The sequence below is a fragment of the Canis aureus genome, chromosome 6, assembly GCF_053574225.1.
Source record: "Canis aureus isolate CA01 chromosome 6, VMU_Caureus_v.1.0, whole genome shotgun sequence".
NCBI classification, from domain to species: domain Eukaryota; kingdom Metazoa; phylum Chordata; class Mammalia; order Carnivora; family Canidae; genus Canis; species Canis aureus.
This window is the reverse complement of record NC_135616.1, coordinates 56,827,571-56,845,000: the sequence shown is the minus strand read 5'-3', so window position 1 is coordinate 56,845,000 and position 17,430 is coordinate 56,827,571. Positions and strand designations below refer to the sequence as shown.

At 44.5% G+C, this 17,430-nt stretch overlaps 1 protein-coding gene across 2 annotated transcripts in view; it reads right to left on the bottom strand.

Annotated features, from left to right (window-relative positions):
* TNN (tenascin N) overlaps positions 1–17,430 on the bottom strand; it is a 62,686-nt gene that overhangs the window by 24,709 nt on the left and 20,547 nt on the right. Inside the window, exons 7-13 of one of the 2 annotated variants that reach the window (XM_077901768.1) lie at positions 12,416–12,679; positions 8,582–8,845; positions 7,649–7,912; positions 4,830–5,093; positions 2,954–3,217; positions 2,013–2,276; positions 1,071–1,334 (exon numbers count right to left, since the gene is read on the bottom strand). In XM_077901768.1, coding sequence (XP_077757894.1) covers positions 1,071–1,334; positions 2,013–2,276; positions 2,954–3,217; positions 4,830–5,093; positions 7,649–7,912; positions 8,582–8,845; positions 12,416–12,679 — 1,848 coding nt within the window. The remainder of the gene's footprint in view (positions 1–1,070; positions 1,335–2,012; positions 2,277–2,953; positions 3,218–4,829; positions 5,094–7,648; positions 7,913–8,581; positions 8,846–12,415; positions 12,680–17,430) is intronic. The other variant, XM_077901769.1, reaches the window with a different exon arrangement.

Sequence of the window (17,430 nt, the reverse complement as noted above, 5' to 3'; positions counted from 1 at the left end):
CTTGGGGTGGGACCCTTTCATGTTTTATGGTTTCTCCATCACCTATCCTCTAACTACTTCATGAGGTACATCTTCTCTCCCCAGACAGACTTTGGCTCCTCAGGAAGAAAGCACAGTAAACCAAAATCTGCAAATCTAACTATTACCTCCACCAAGGGTTTAATAAAACAAATTCCATTATTTATTTAGTAAGCATATGTCAGACTCCTTCCACGTACAAGGCATGGTGTTAGGTAGTGTGTAGGGTTAAAGAAGACACAATCCATGCTCACAAGCAGCAATAATTTTGTTTCTAACATCATGTCAATGAAGACTTCTGATTTCATAGAAGATGATTCTAATAGCCAGATGCAAATGTCAGCTCACAGAGGAAGAGGGCCATCTCCCATTCCTCTGGAGTTCCCACAGCCTCATAGAGAACAGAGCACATGGTAAATGCTCAGTACACCTTGTTAAATGAATCAGACAAATTAAAAATCAGTTTTAATATGCTTTACATATTGTAGATTTGCTTGTAGTGCTGCTTTGCTGGTTAAATCACTACAGAAATATAGCCATACAGCTCTTTCACAATAAAATTAGAATAAAACATAGAAGTTATCCTTACCCTTAAAACCAGAATCATCATGATTCATTCATGCTAAATTCATTCATGCTAAAGCACACACATATGTCTACTTGCTCTGGTAGACATAAAGTCTATTTTTCAAAGTTGAATTTTCAACATATTATTATTAATACTAACATTTAACTTTCATTTTCTGTTCCTACTGAAAACATGGTGAGAGACCCTTAACACTGTCCACAATGAAATATTCATGCACTCAGATAAGGAGTCCCCGGGCATGACCATCCAATTATGGCAAAATTGTAGCTTGAAACTGCCACAAGACCTGACTTGTGAGGAAACCAGTTAAAGGGAGGTAAGGGACAGTGTGTGCAGTCACTTATGAGGGGACACTATCCTGCTCCTCCATAAATCATCTAGTCTGCTAGTGTCAAAGCAAGAAATCAAATTTGATCAGCCATAGGTTTAGGTTTTACATTCTCAAAGAACAATGCTCCATTACCTGTTGGGGCCTTGGTGTCAGCCTTCTTACTCTCCCGGGCCCCCTTCTGAGCCCACACCTGGACCGTGTACTCCACACCTGGCCTCAGGCCCGTCAGGACGGTGCTTCTCTGCTCCTTCCCCACTGGAACCTCCCTGGTGTCCCCATCAGCAGATGTGTAGCGCACCATGTACTTGTCGATGACCGCTTGCACTGGGTCCCAGGAGATGGTGGCTGTGTCCTCTGTCACCCGGTCAGTCACCAGGTTTTTGGGGCTGTCAATTTCTTTTAAAAAATATTTGGAAAAGCCTAAGCTTTGAAGCCATGGGAGGGATGCCCACCACCCCATCACTGACACTTTTATCACTTTTATCTTCTAGAACTCTCTTAGCACAAGGCAATGGTATTCCCATCCAGAATCTGCTGGTGGCCAAGGGACAGGGTAACCCCCGGTCCCCAATTTCAAAAGACCACTCATTGTAAACTTAACATACTTTCTTGGCTTTCAGCTCCCTAAAATGTGGGAGGAATGACATCTTTGTTTAGCAACATTAGGCACATCAAATCAATCACTGAACATCTGCCACAACGTTCAGGGTACCCAATTTATCCTTTTATCAAGGGCTACTTCATGAGCAATCATTCTAAGAGGATTATCACAAGCACTTGAATGGTCAGAGCCTATAAACATCTTTGCTGAGTCCACTGAACACACGGCCACTGCACAACTTTACTTCTCCCTTCCAGTGGACTGAGTGGTATGGTGAGCCGCTCACCAGCATCAGGCAGTGACAGCTACCAGCTACCAGCTCACGGAGATCACTACTGGAACTCACTGTCTTTTTTGCTCTTTAGGACTTTCTTTGCAAGGTCTCTCATGTCAGGCCACATCTTTGGCTCTAGGCACACTCAGAATCCACACACTCAAAATTCAACTCTGATTGACCATCTTTTTCTTGTTACCTGTTGGGGCCTTGGTGTCAGCCTTCTTGCTCTCCCGGGTCCCTTTCTGAGCCCACACCTGGACCATGTACTCCACACCTGGCCTCAGGCCCGTCAGGACAGTGCTTCTCTGCTCCTTCCCCACTGGAACCTCCCTGGTGTCCCCATCAGCAGACGTATAGCGCACCATGTACTTGTCGATGACCGCTTGCACCGGGTCCCAGGAGATGGTGGCTGTGTCCTCTGTCACCCGGTCAGTCACCAGGTTTTTGGGGCTGTCAATTTCTTTTAAAAAATATTTGGAAAAGCCTAAGCTTTGAAGCCATGGGAGGGATGCCCACCACCCCATCACTGTCACTTTTATCACTTTTATCTTCTAGAACTCTCTTAGCACAAGGCAATGGTATTCCCATCCAGAATCTGCTGGTGGCCAAGGGACAGGGTAACCCCCGGTTCCCAATTTCAAAAGACCACTCATTGTAAACTTAACATACTTTCTTGGCTTTCAGCTCCCTAAAATGTGGGAGGAATGACATCTTTGTTTAGCAACATTAGGCACATCAAATCAATCACTGAACATCTGCCACAACGTTCAGGGTACCCAATTTATCCTTTTATCAAGGGCTACTTCATGAGCAATCATTCTAAGAGGATTATCACAAGCACTTGAATGGTCAGAGCCTATAAACATCTTTGCTGAGTCCACTGAACACACGGCCACTGCACAACTTTACTTCTCCCTTCCAGTGGACTGAGTGGTATGGTGAGCCGCTCACCAGCATCAGGCAGTGACAGCTACCAGCTACCAGCTCACGGAGATCACTACTGGAACTCACTGTCTTTTTTGCTCTTTAGGACTTTCTTTGCAAGGTCTCTCATGTCAGGCCACATCTTTGGCTCTAGGCACACTCAGAATCCACACACTCAAAATTCAACTCTGATTGACCATCTTTTTTTGTTACCTGTTGGGGCCTTGGTGTCAGCCTTCTTGCTCTCCCGGGTCCCCTTCTGGGCCCACACCTGGACTGTGTACTCCACACCTGGCCTCAGGCCCATCAGGACAGTGCTTCTCTGCTCCTTCCCCACTGGAACCTCCCTTGTGTCCCCATCAGCAGACGTATAGCGCACCATGTACTTGTCGATGACGGCCTGCACGGGAGTCCAGGAGATGGTGGCCGTGTCCTCTGTTACCCGGTCAGTCGCCAGGTTTGTTGGGCTGTCAATGTCTGAAAGCAAGGTTAAAGTGCACCATTAACAAGCACCTAGAATTAGATCATGTTGCTTGGAGGGAGGCAGTTTCCTGTTCTTCTGTTTTTCCTATCTCCTATGTCAGTTTTCAGTAATTTCATGGATGTAGACCCTCTCTCCATGGCTAGACTCTTGGATCCTCAAGGAAGCAGCACAAGACAGTAGAATGAGCACTAGTATCCAGAGTCAGAAGAGCAAAGTTCAAGTTCCAGCCCAGATATGTAGAACAGAGGTGCAGGAAAAGCCCTGAGCAGAGCCAACAGTCCAGGGGTCTAGGCCCAGCTCTGTCTTCAGCCAGCTGTGGCCCTGGACAGGTGGCTCTACTGCCTCTAGCTGAGCCTGGGTTCCTTCTTTATAAAATGTGGGCCTTACTATATAGATACTAAGGTACCATAATATTCCACGAATATTCTACAAATCTGACTTCATGAATCATCAACTAATTTCATATCTTATAAAAATTTATTCACCTCTCTGCATTTGAGTTTTCTCAACTATAAAATGGGGATATTTATCCCTGCTCAACCCATGTCACCAAATGCCTCTGAGGACCAAGTAAATGAGGAATACAACCCTTATTCATTGTTGGTGGGTATGATAAATGGTGCCACAACTCTGGAAACAATTTGGTCATTCCTCAAAAAGTTAAACACAGAGTTACCATATGACCTAGCAATTCCACTCATAGGCATAAATCCTAAAAAATGTCCACACAAAAATCTGAGCACAAATGCTCATAGTATCCCTATTCACTATAGTCAAAAAACAGAAACAACCCAAATGATCAAGTTACAAATAGATAAACACAATGTATTACATCCATACAATGGGATATTATTTGGCAAGAAAATAAAGTGCTGACACATGCTACAACATGGATAAACCTTGAAAATATTCCATGTAGTTAATAAAGCCAGTCTCAAAAGGCCGCATGTTGTATAGATCCTTTTATATGAAATGTCAGAACCAGGAACTCTTATAGAGATAAAAAGTAGTAGTTTCCTAGGGCTGGGGGAAGTAGGGATGGGGAGGGACTGCTAATGGGCCAGGGGTTTCCTTTCAGAAATCTTCAGTAATGAAAATCTTCTGAATTAGTAATAGATACTAGATACTAGTAATAGTTCCATAACTTTAAATATACTAAAAACCATTGAAGTATATGCTTTAAGAGAATACATTTTATAGAGAGTAAATTTTATTTCAATAAATCTGTTCTTTAAAAAATGAGAAGGGGCCCCTAGGTGGCTCAGTTGGTTAAGTGTCTGACTCTTGATTTCAGCTCAGGTCCTGAACTCAGGGTGGTGAGATGGAGCCCCACATCAGGCTCCATGCTGAACGTTTGGTCTACTTGAAATTCTCTTCCTCTCCCTCTGCCCTTCCCCTCACTCTCTCTCATGAGTTGAAGGTGGGCTCCTTAGTTTCAGATAACATGTAAAAAGGAGGTGAAGGGTGGTCTGTGCAGTCTCTTAAGAAGGGACACCATCTTGTCCTTCCATAAATCATCTAATCTGCCAGTATCAAATGAAGAAAATAAAACTTGACCAGCCATAGGTTTTGGTTTTACATTCTCAAAAAACAATGCTCCATTACCTGTTGGGGCCTTGGTGTCGGCCTTTTTGCTCTCCTGGGCCCCCTTCTTGGCCCACACCTGGACTGTGTACTCCACACCTGGCCTTAGGCCCGTCAGGACAGTACTGCTCTCCTCCTTCCCCACTGGAACCTCCTTCGTGTCCCCATCAGCAGATGTATAGCGCACCATGTACTTGTCAATGATTGCTTGCACTGGGTCCCAGGAGATGGTGGCTGTGTTCTCTGTCACCCGGTCAGTCACCAGGTTTGTTGGGCTGTCAATGTCTGAAAGCAAAGTTAAAGGGCACCAAACAAGCACCAAAGATTAGACTATGTTGCTTGGAGGGAGGCAATTTCCTGTTCTTCTGTTTTTCCCATCTCCTATGTCAGTTTTCAGTTGTTTCATGGACATACACCCTCCCTCCATGGTTGAACTCTTAGATCCTCAAAGAGCCAGCACAGGAAGGTAGAGAACTAAGTCCAGAGTCAGAAAATCTATGGCTCTGCACATCTCAGCTGCTTCTGGTTGGGCCTCAGTCTCATCATGTATGAATCTGGGGTTTAGGTTGGACAGCCTTTAAAGTTCCTTTGAGTGCTAATGTTCCATATATACATCTAATTTCATAAATTACTAATTGGTCTCATGACCTTGGGTAAGTCACCTCACTTCTCTACATTTATAAAACAGGACCAATAGTTATTGTACATATCTCACTGTCATCTGAAAACCCAGACAAAAAAGTATAAAAAGAGACATTGAAAATATTGAATATTAGTGTCTGTAGAAAGAAGAGGCAGAGGAAGATGTTAGTGTATACCCCGGAGACTTGTTATACATCAAATGAGTTAATAATATGCCCTTTAAAAAAATAATAATAATATGCCCTTTATGACAATTTTTGGCACAGAGTAGGTGCCCAATGACCATAAGTTATTATTAATGATATAACTTTGTTGATATTTTATGAATGATGATTATGCTCCTCCATACTATGCACAGAGAAGGTGTTCAAAAATATAGTCACCAAGAAAATAATAGCATGTCTTTGTTCCAAATAGTTCATTGCAAAAGTCATTTCCCTAAAATCCTTGCTTCTAAGTCCTGTCACAGATGTGCAACAGTATGTTCAAGCAGGATTCTCTTATCTTGGTTTGAGTTATGACCCCCAAGAAAACTGGTATCTACATTCCAACCTGAGAGCCCACAGCCAAGGCAGGGTCAACAGTCTTGTGGACCTTAGCTGACCAACCATCCCTTTCATAGGTTGGGGAGGCCAAAGAGATGGGACTTCAAGAGTGGATTTCTTTAGGCAGAGTTATACTGTGAACTTCATGGGTGGAAACCCGAACCTCGAGTAAGCAATTGCAATGGCATCCCTCACAGACCTGGTTATGCATACCCTGGAGCAAATGTTCTTGACCAGGAATGATTGGCAATGTCTCAAGACCAACTTTGTTGTCACAATTCAGTGTGGGATAGGGAGGCTCCTGGTGCTTAATGGGTAGAGGCCAGGAATGCTGTTAAACAGCCTACAGTGCACAAGACGGACTCTGGCAACAGAGAATTATCCAGCCAAAAATTCCAATAGTCCCAAGATTGAGAAACACTGCCCACAGCTTGGGAACCACTGTGGGCTGGTGTCTGACATGTGCCTAAAATATCTAAGAGGTGAGAAAATGGCCATTTGCTCTGATGCAGATCGGTGAGACGCTGCAGCACTGCAAAAGAACTGAACATCTGGTTGAAAGAACAAAGGGTGCATGCATGCTCCCTGTGGGCCAGATGTGGGCCAGGGAAAGAAGAGCCCACTTCGGATTGTTTTAGAAGCTGTCCAAGAGGCTCACCCAGAGGGATGAGGTGGGCCCAACCAGAAAGGCACTGGAGTGCACCCCACATGTGCAGACAGGACCAAAGGGAGCAAGTGACTAGCAGGAGAGATGCATCTGCAACAGGATCATTACAATGAAGGACTGGAGTGTAAGAAGGTCTCTGAAGAACATGCAGAAGTGCTCTATGAGGGGACACGTTAGCTTTAACACACAGCAGGCCCAACAGCAGGCCCAGGGCAGCTGTGACAGTTATGGTCAAGTAAGACCCCTTAGCTCTCCTCCTCTCCTCTCTCCAAGTTGTGCCAAACATAAATGGGTCAAAAAATCTCAGTTAGTATGCTGGAAGGAAGGGGTCTAAGCACCAGAAGGGAAAGCAAAGAGGAGCCGAACACACCCCTTTCAAATGGCGGGCACTTAGCCTGCCAAGGGCCTGAGCTAGTGGAGTGGAGAAGCTTGAACTTTAAATGAAGTATTGATAGAGATATTTTAATTACTAAAATGATACATATTGGGGATTAAAGTGATCAGATATTGCTTATTTTTAGCTAACAAAACACTCTCATTATTTCTGCCTAAACCATTCATCCAAAAGGGCAGAAACAAAAAACAAGCTCCACAGAAAGGGTTTAAACAGGGGAGGAGGGAAAGCAAAGTAGGTTTGGATTTACAGTTAGGCTCCCTCCCCCAGGGCAAGCCCTCCTGCTTTCAATCACATTTACTCCTCACCAGGTAAAGCAATCAGCATGTTAACAACACAGAAGATGCACATGCAGAGAACAAAGGAATGTGAGGAATAAGATCAGTTTTTAAAGACCTACGCTGGAGACAAGACGAGCTATGCATTCTAAGAGAAGCCATGAAATAGAAGTAAGGGGGACACAGTGGACTCTGCAAGGACACCAACCTGCATTTCCCTGAAACCTCTCATTCTGCCAAGGTCACAGAAGGAAAACCAACTGAAATGGACCATGAGTTCAGCAGCAACACAGTGGTGACGCATGCCCTCTTACCTGTTGGGGCCTTGGTGTCAGCCTTCTTGCTCTCCCGGGCCCCCTTCTGAGCCCACACCTGGACCGTGTACTCCACACCTGGCCTCAGGCCCATCAGGACGGTGCTTCTCTGCTCCTTCCCCACTGGAACCTCCCTGGTGTCCCCATCAGCAGATGTGTAGCGCACCATGTACTTGTCGATGACTGCTTGCACCGGGTCCCAGGAGATGGTGGCTGTGTCCTCTGTCACCCGGTCAGTCACCAGGTTTTTGGGGCTGTCAATTTCTTTTAAAAAATATTTGGAAAAGCCTAAGCTTTGAAGCCATGGGAGGGATGCCCACCACCCCATCACTGTCACTTTTATCTTCTAGAACTCTCTTAGCACAAGGCAATGGTATTCCCATCCAGAATCTGCTGGTGGCCAAGGGACAGGGTAACCCCCGGTCCCCAATTTCAAAAGACCACTCATTGTAAACTTAACATACTTTCTTGGCTTTCAGCTCCCTAAAATGTGGGAGGAATGACATCTTTGTTTAGCAACATTAGGCACATCAAATCAATCACTGAACATCTGCCACAACGTTCAGGGTACCCAATTTATCCTTTTATCAAGGGCTACTTCATGAGCAATCATTCTAAGAGGATTATCACAAGCACTTGAATGGTCAGAGCCTATAAACATCTTTGCTGAGTCCACTGAACACACGGCCACTGCACAACTTTACTTCTCCCTTCCAGTGGACTGAGTGGTATGGTGAGCCGCTCACCAGCATCAGGCAGTGACAGCTACCAGCTACCAGCTCACGGAGATCACTACTGGAACTCACTGTCTTTTTTGCTCTTTAGGACTTTCTTTGCAAGGTCTCTCATGTCAGGCCACATCTTTGGCTCTAGGCACACTCAGAATCCACACACTCAAAATTCAACTCTGATTGACCATCTTTTTCTTGTTACCTGTTGGGGCCTTGGTGTCAGCCTTCTTGCTCTCCCGGGTCCCCTTCTGGGCCCACACCTGGACCGTGTACTCCACACCTGGCCTCAGGCCCGTCAGGACAGTGCTTCTCTGCTCCTTCCCCACTGGAACCTCCCTTGTGTCCCCATCAGCAGACGTATAGCGCACCATGTACTTGTCGATGACGGCCTGCACTGGGTCCCAGGAGACGGTGGCTGTGTCCTCTGTCACCCGGTCAGTGGCCAGGTTTGTTGGGCTGTCAATTTCTTAAAGAGAGATGAAACAATGTAGCATTTACCAACTCTCTAGTTCCTAAAAGGCCAGCATATACACAGACAAAATGATGATCTCAACAAATTTCAGAGTCTTTTATGCCAGTGATTGGGAGAACATAAGGGTTTAATTAAGCAAGTGGTCTGAAATTCCAAGAATGAGCTTATATCACTTAATGATATGTAGAGTTTTTAGACAAAGCCAAAATAGTCTCAGCTCTATAAACTTTACCCACAAGTAGGCTTTGGATTTTTTTAAAAAATGGTCTTCATATACAAATTTCTCCTTTGCCCTGGATTTATATAATACACTCTTTCAGTTCCTGACTCCTCATACCTGAAAGCAATTATACATCAACAAATCTCTGCATAGGCTCTAATATTTTCTTTGGGAAGAAAAATATCCTGGAAGTAGGAGCTGTCAGTTCTTTCCATATAAAACATTATGTCTGTGGCCAGAGAACCGGAAGACTTAAATTGATGGTATGTGAGGTCTGGGTGGATAAAAATAATCCTGCTTGCAGAATCTGTCTGGGTTTCTATGCAGTTGAAATTGGGTTGGAATCTGGGCTCCACCATTTCCTAGTTGCTAACTTGGGCAGATATATAACTTAAGTCTCTGTCCCTTCACCTCCACGAAGAAGGAAAGAGCAGTACCCATCTCACAGGTTAGGGCAAATCGCAAATGAGATTTTCACTTGGTAAATGCTTAAATATAAGCTCTTTGTTATTATGAGTGTCATTTGAGGCATGAAATACCCTTTTTTCCTTAAAATGTGAACCCGTCGAGTTGGAAATCCAAGTAGTGGTGGTGCACAATTAGCATGCCTTCATATTCCTGTTTCGAAAACCAACTCCTCAAATGGCTGAGCTTTCTGTGACAGCAACTGCATTTCCAACCTGTGCTCCATAGCTGGACATGCACAACCAGGCCAGGTGGGTGGAGCGCACAGCCAAGGGAGACAACTTGCCTTGGAGAGCACAGAGTTCAGAAAACACTAGAGACAGAGGACATATATGGAGGACTTGCACTCTAGCATTCTCATCCTTCACTACTCCATTCTCATAAACCTGTCCACCATCAACACCACACAAGGTTATAAGATAATTGCATATTGAGATAAGACAGAAAACCAACCTGTCCTATTCTTATACCTTAACACTTTGCACATGCTTCTCCCACTGCTAATGAGCACCCACCCATTGTCTAGACCCTGCTCAGGTGTCACCTCTTCCTACTGCCTGCCATGATCCCACTCTCTCATTCCAGTCTCTGGTATGTACCCTTTTTTTTCTGATTCCTATAGTTCCACAGACATTTGTTAGCTCTAGAAACAACATAATTCACTGTACTTTATCTTTTTTACTTGTCTTCTCTACCCAGGTGGTTGTGAATGCCATGAGCATGAACTATGTCTTTCATCTTTGCAACCCCAAAGAGCCTAGCTCTGTACCTGATACTGTCAGCAACGTGGTATCAGGTACACATCCCAGTGGCTCCCAATAATCTGGGGTGCTAATTCATACCACCCCCATCCGAGAGTGGGGAAGATTCTTCTCTGTTCCAATTTCTACCATCTTAAAAAGACTGACTCACATGCTTTCTTTTCACAATACTCAAAATCCTAGTAAAGGGAAAGCCTTGTTTAATATAAACCAGGAGGTGGCAATCTACATTCCCTGGGCCAAATCTGACCCACTGCCTTCTTATATAAAGTTTTAGTGAATACAGTCATACCAGTTAATCTACACACTTTCTGTGGCTGTTTTCACATTTCAATGGCAGAGCTAAATAGCTGGAACAGAGACTGTAGGGTCCCTAAAGCTGAAATATGCACCATCTGGCCCCTCACAGAAAGTGCTGACCCTGCCTTTAAACAAATCTAGATCTCACCATCCTTAATGGCAGCTTCTCCTTCCTCTGCAGGAGATAAGCCCCACTTGGACCCAGGAGGTTCCATGCCGTGAAATATGTCAAGGGCTGAATGCTGATTAACATTCACTATGGACTGAGTGTTTGTATTTTCCTCAAACTCCTATGTTGAAGCCCTAACTCCCAATTTGATGGTCTGTGGAGGTGATACCTTTGGGAGATAAGTTGACTGAGAAGAGGGCATGAGGGTAGGTCCACCATGATGGCATCAGTGCCTAGTAAGAAGAGACCCAAGTGTCCTCTCTCTACCATGTAAGGGTGTAGGAAGAAGGTGGCCACCTATAAGCCAGAAGCAGGCTCTCACCAGGAACCCAAATAGCCAGCACCCAGGTCATAGGGCTTTCCAGCCTCTAGAATTGTGAGAAATAAGTTTCTTTTGTTTAAGTCCCTCAGTCTATGGTATTCTATTATAGCAGCCTGAGCAGACTGAGACACACCATAAGAAATAATCACTACTATCACTCACATAGCACTTTGCTACATGTTGGGCACTTCCATGAATTAACTCAGGCAACCCTTACAATAACCCTATGAGGTAAATACTCATATGCCCTAAGTTACAGATAAAAATCTGAGGAGCATGGGCAGCCCGGGTGGCTCAGCGGTTTAGTGCCTGCCTTCAGCCCAGAGCATGATCCTGGAGACCTGGGATGGAGTCCCACATCAGGCTCCCTGCATGGAGCCTGCTTCTCCCTCTGCCTGTGTCTCTGCCTCTTTCTCTCTCTCTCTCTCTCTCTTTCTGTGTGTCTCTCATGAATAAATAGATAAAATCTTAAAAAAAAAAAATCTGAGGAACAGAGGCAAAGTGACATGCCCAAAGCCACTCAGCTAGTAAACGGTAGAACTGGGCTTAAAACATGAATGTTCAAGCTTCTGAAACCACATTCCTAACTAATTATTGGCTTCTGTGAGTGTCTCCATGCTAACTGACTGTCCAGAACAGACCCCAGTCAATAAGTGAATCCTTTTCTATGATTTCCTGTCGAGTATCTGGAACCTCAAGTGGGCTCTGAGATTAGACGGCTCTGAATTCAGGGACAGGAGCAGAGGAGAGTGTAAGCAGAAAGGATGCTTGGGACATGCCCCCTGCCATCTCAGGACGGTGGCAAACACATGCTGAGTGGAACAGCTGGTGAAGTATGGGGACGGACCCTTATGGTTTCTGAAAGCTTCAAGGCAGAATCGGGACATTTGGTGACTGTTGACTCAGGATGCAAACCATTTCCATGGTCTGAAAGAGAGCTCCAGATTGTAAGCAAAGAGCCTGTACAGCCTCTGCAAAGGGAGATAAGCATTTAAATTCACTGTCAGCCAAATGCTTTGAGTTTTAACGTCCAAAAAATGAAAATTAGGAAGTGTTACTCTTCTCTGAGAGAAGAGGAGAATGGAATGGAATGGAATTCTAACCCAAATAAGTATGACCTTCTGTGTAAAATAAAAAGGCTGGTTTCTTTTGTTTGAAGTTAAAAAGGGAAAAATCGTAACTGTGAAATTTTAAATTGCTTTTGCAACCCCCTTCCCCATGCCTGCAAGCAAAGGAGCTGATGCTAGGTGGGCATCAGGCTCTGACTCACAAACCAGCTGTCTCCCTGCCATGAGAAAACCCAATGAGGCTCCCATTCCTCTCTTACCTGTGAGGGTGTCAGTGTTGGCCTTCTTGCTCTCCTGGTTGCCCCTCTCAGCCCACACGTAGACCCTGTATGCCTCTCCCGGCTTCAGGCCCGTCAGGACGGTGCTGCTCTGCTCCTTGGGTACCGCCATGTCCCTGGTATCCCCATCAGCGGAGGTATAGCGCACCACGTACTTATCTATGGTGGCCTGGACTGGGGCCCAGGAGACCACCGCTGTGTCTTCTGTCACACGATCAGTGACCACATTGGTTGGACTATCAATTTCTTCATAAAAACGTGAGAAAGAAAAATTAGAGAAAGACAGTTGTTTGGTCAAGATCACAGCTGCTTCAAGATCTAATTCACTTGAGTGACCTAGCTCCAAGGTCCACACAATGCAATAGGGTCTCTCTGTCCTCTGTGACAGGTAGACAATTGGCCTCTGCTTGAACCCTTGGCTGAGAAAGGGCTCTCTGAGGGATAAAACAGTCCCTTCCACTTTGAGACCACTGAGCACAATAGACAAGACCCCCTCAAATGTAACCACTTTAAGTGGAACTCCTTCAAGAGGCAGATGGAATACACCTAATGCTCTTCTGGGAGACCCTCCATCAGGTGCTCAAGAATAGTTACCACTCTCCTTCTCAATTCTCCTCCAATCAAAACATCTTCACCTCCCAATGTGTACACTTGTAAGCTATGAGCTTTTTTTTTAAGTTAGGAGCTTTTATATTGTTATACCATACTATGCCACACCACATCATATCATATTATACTTCCAAATTATAGTTTCTAGACCTGGCACATCTAAACTTGCTCCTTTTTTGCCTGATCAGAGAAAAATCTCAGTCCATTCATTCAACAATTTACTGAGCATCCATTGCATGCCAGGGAATATAATGGCACTCAGGAATCACCAATGAACAAAACATTCAGAAATCTCTGCCTATGCCAGGCTGATGCTCTAGAAGGACCAACCCAGAACAGCATGCCCTCCATGTCCTAGACACAATGCTCCTCAGTAACATATCCTCAGCCCACAGCCTCAGAAAATCCCTATGCTTTTTCACACATGTCCCTACTAACCCAGGGGTTCTCAACATTTGTCAACACTGGGCACCTACTAAGTACCACCCCCAGAGAGTCCAATTCAGAAGGTCTCAGATATGTGCTGGTATCTCTGCTGAAAAAACAAATACGCAAAACTCCATAGATGATTCTCCTGTACATCAAAAGGTTGAGAAACCCCACACTAAACCACATCTTTCCCACTTCTGCATATAAAATATATTTCCTGAATCCAGTGTTTATTCTTGTTATATTTTATCTTATGGACTTCATTCATAATTTAGTCATTCACTTAATATGCTGATTTTCCTTTCTAGTTTATCATTTACAAACCTAATAAGTAAGCCATCTGAGTACAGCAGCCATCAAGGACACTTACAAAGGTGCCTCACAGAACAAAGCTGACGCATGCCCCGAGAACCCTCCCTACATGCAGATCTTTATCTTTTTGTGTAAAGACATACAAAACAGCTTCTTACTCTCAGAAATTCAAGCAGTTTTGCTTCCTTCCCATCCTGCTCTAGTTCTCCTGGCCATCAATTCTCCAGCAGAGAAGTTAGAACTTTACATAGCTGCATTTTTTCACATCAACTAGAATTACCTTTCTTGAGCACAATGGCAGTGTCTTACTTGTATGCAAGGAAATGAAATATGTTCCATCACCAGAGATGGTGCATATTTTATTTAATAAATCAACTGTCGTTGGCTGAGCATATGCTAACTGGAAGGTGCTTTTTACACATTATTTTATCAAACCTCATAGTAATAATTCAAGGCATTTATCAGATTCCCTGTGAACAATTTTAGAAAATTAATAATAGTTATCATTTTTAGAGCACTAATTATATATCTGGTTCAGAGAGGTTAGATAACTCAGCCAGTCACTCAGCTAGTAAATGATAGTCATTTACACATCATACAAACATTCCCTGAGTGCCTAGTTGGAGATAGGAACTCAGTTTAACTCAGTTATCAATTAAAGTGTGCTCACCCACCCCCCAAAAAAGATACATCAAAATGCTAACCCTCAGTATCTCAGATCATGACCTTATTTGGAAATAGGTCTATTTTGGTCTTTCTAGAGATGATCAGGTTAAAATGAGGTGATTAGAGTGAGCCTAATTCAATATGCTTGGTGTCCTGATGGAAGGGGGAATCTGGACACAGAGCCAGACAAACACACAAGATGATAGAAAGACACATAGGGAGTAGCGAGCCATGTGGCTGGAATGCTACATCGATAGAGCAAAGATCATCAAGGATGGCCAACAAACAATAGAAGCTAGAGGAGGTGAAGAATGATTTCTCCCTAAAATTGTCAAAGAGAGCACAGCTCTGCAGACACCTTGATTTCAGACCTCCAGCCTCCACAACTGGGAGACAATACATTTTACTCTTTTAAAACACCCAGTTTTTGGTTCTTTGCTAAGCAGCCCTAGGATACTAATATAGTTGACCCCTGAACACTGCAGAAATGAGGCTCCTTGACTCTTCTGCTCAGCTGAAAAGCCACGTGTAACTTCTGACTTGCTAAAAACTTGGACTCATAAACTACTGTTGACCAGAAGCCTCACCAGTAGCCTCACACATTTGAGTGACAGATATCATGTATGTTATATGCATCATATACTGTATTCTAACAATAATGCCTCTTTTTTCTTAGTTTTTTTTCCCAGGATTTCTAGGCTATGTGGTTTGTGAGTTTTTCCCAATCATCACAAATCTCAAAAAATTTTTTCCAATATATTTATTGGAAACAATCTACAGGGCACCTGGATGGCTCAGTGGCTGAATGTCTACATTTGGCTCAGGTCATGATCCCGGAGTCCTGGGATTGAGTTCTACATCAGGCTCCCTGCAGGGAGCCTGCTTCTTTCTCTGTTATGTCTCTCCATCTCTGTGTCTCTCATGAATAAATAAATAAATTTTTTAAAAAAAATAAAGGAAAGAAAACAATCTGCATATGAGTCGACCAGTGCAGTTCTAATCCATGTTGCTTAAGGGTCAACTGCAGAAGCAATGAACAGAATAAAGACACTACTATGGAACTTATATTTTCCTGAAGGAGAAGATGATAAACAAGTGGTGATGGTACTAGCAAGCCCAATAAGGCAAGACAGAGGATTAGAAAATGCTGAACAAAAGATAACTATGAGCTTAAACAGGGAGGTGATGAAAGAGCTGTCTTTCTGGGAAGGCAACATTCAGACAGAGACTGAAATGAAATGAGGCAGTGGGCCATATACAGTCCAGAAATCTCATTCTAGGCAGAAGGAACAGCAAGTGCAAAGGCTCTGCTCTACATATTCAGGGAGCAGCAAAAGGCCAAAGTGTCTGGACAGTTAGCGAGGGGGCTTGAGAGGCTAGAGGTGAGGCCAGGGAGGTAACAGAACAGTTGACTCTGGACAGCCTGCAACTGTGGCTTTTACACTGAATGAAGTAAGAAGCTTCTGGGAGGTTGGCACAGAAGAATGGCATGATCTGATCTGCTTTATCAAAGAATCCCTCTGGCTGCCAGAGAGAATACAGGCTGTAGTAAGTGGAGAGAAGAAGTCCCCTGGGAAGCCACCTCAACAGCATGAGAAGACAGGGATGTGGACCAGTGTGGCAGAGATGGAAGTCATGAGAAAGACTGAAATTGGGGAAATTTCAAATGTAAACTTATCAGAGGGATCCCTGGGGGGCGCAGCGGTTTGGCGCCTGCCTTTGGCCCAGGGCGCGATCCTGGAGACCCGGGATCGAATCCCACATTGGGCTCCCTGCATGGAGCCTGCTTCTCCCTCTGCCTGTGTCTCTGCCTCTCTCTCTCTCTCTCTGTGACTATCATGAATAAATAAATAAAATCTTTTAAAAAAAATAAAAAATAAATAAATAAACTTATCAGAATCTGCTGATAGAATTGATGTGGGATACAAATCCATCCTTCCATCCATCCATGTTGGTTGAGGTCCTGAGCAATCTGCAGAATGGGGTGACCATTTACAGAGATGGAGAGATCTGAGGGAGGGCAGAGTTTGCAGTAGAAGGGGGGTGAGGTAGGGCCAAGAATTTGCACCTGGACACTAAGTGCTAGAGCCAAGATGTGAATCATTCCTATCCGTCAAAGACTGCATCTCCACTTTGTATGTCCTGAGCAGCACTATCACCAACCTTTTCTTATGGAAATAAGAACAATAAATAAATAAAAATCAAGAGTGACCTGAAAGGTACCTGCAATCTGAGTCTGGCAGCAGCAGGGGATTGGAGCTCAAAGTGACAACTGGAACAAGGAAACAGTCTTATATCATTGCTTTTGGGAGATGGGGCAAGGAAAACCTCATAGTAGAGCAGGCAGTGACCATGTCCCAGGCCTCTGGAGGCTCCAGCAGGCTCAGGGGACAGTGTACACAAGAGGGAGAACTCGCTCCCCACCCAATTCCCCTTTCTGCACAAAGCATGGTTCTGCATATGACAGGAGGGAATGAAGAGAGCCTCTGAAGGTCCAAAGGTAACATGTCAATCTGGGAAACCAGGGTGGTCTTGGGAATGGGGACATTTAGAATGGGAAGTGACAATGGGGGGAAAAGAGGTCAGGAACAGTCCTGCCTCTCAAAGTCCTTGGTCCTCATCATCTCCAAAGTGACCCATATCTATACAACCCATGGTCCCAGCAGTGCCCCCCACCACCCCTGCCTGGCCCAGATCAGTGCTTGGCACCATAGCTGCAGGACTCACAGTACAGGCCTATGCCTTGTGGGGTCAGGAATGTCTGTGTGTGGAACCCTCTCAAGATCCACCATGCCCACGTGAGTGTAACCAGCCTTGACACATCTTGTTCCCTCAACAGCCTCAGAGCACTCAAGGAATGGAGAAAAGCTGGGGAAGGCATCTCGGCTATGAAGAATAAGAAGGTAGGAAGGAAAAATAGGATCCTCCCATGCCAGGGTTCTGGAGACCTAGCCCAGAGAGGAGATGTGACTTTTCCAAGG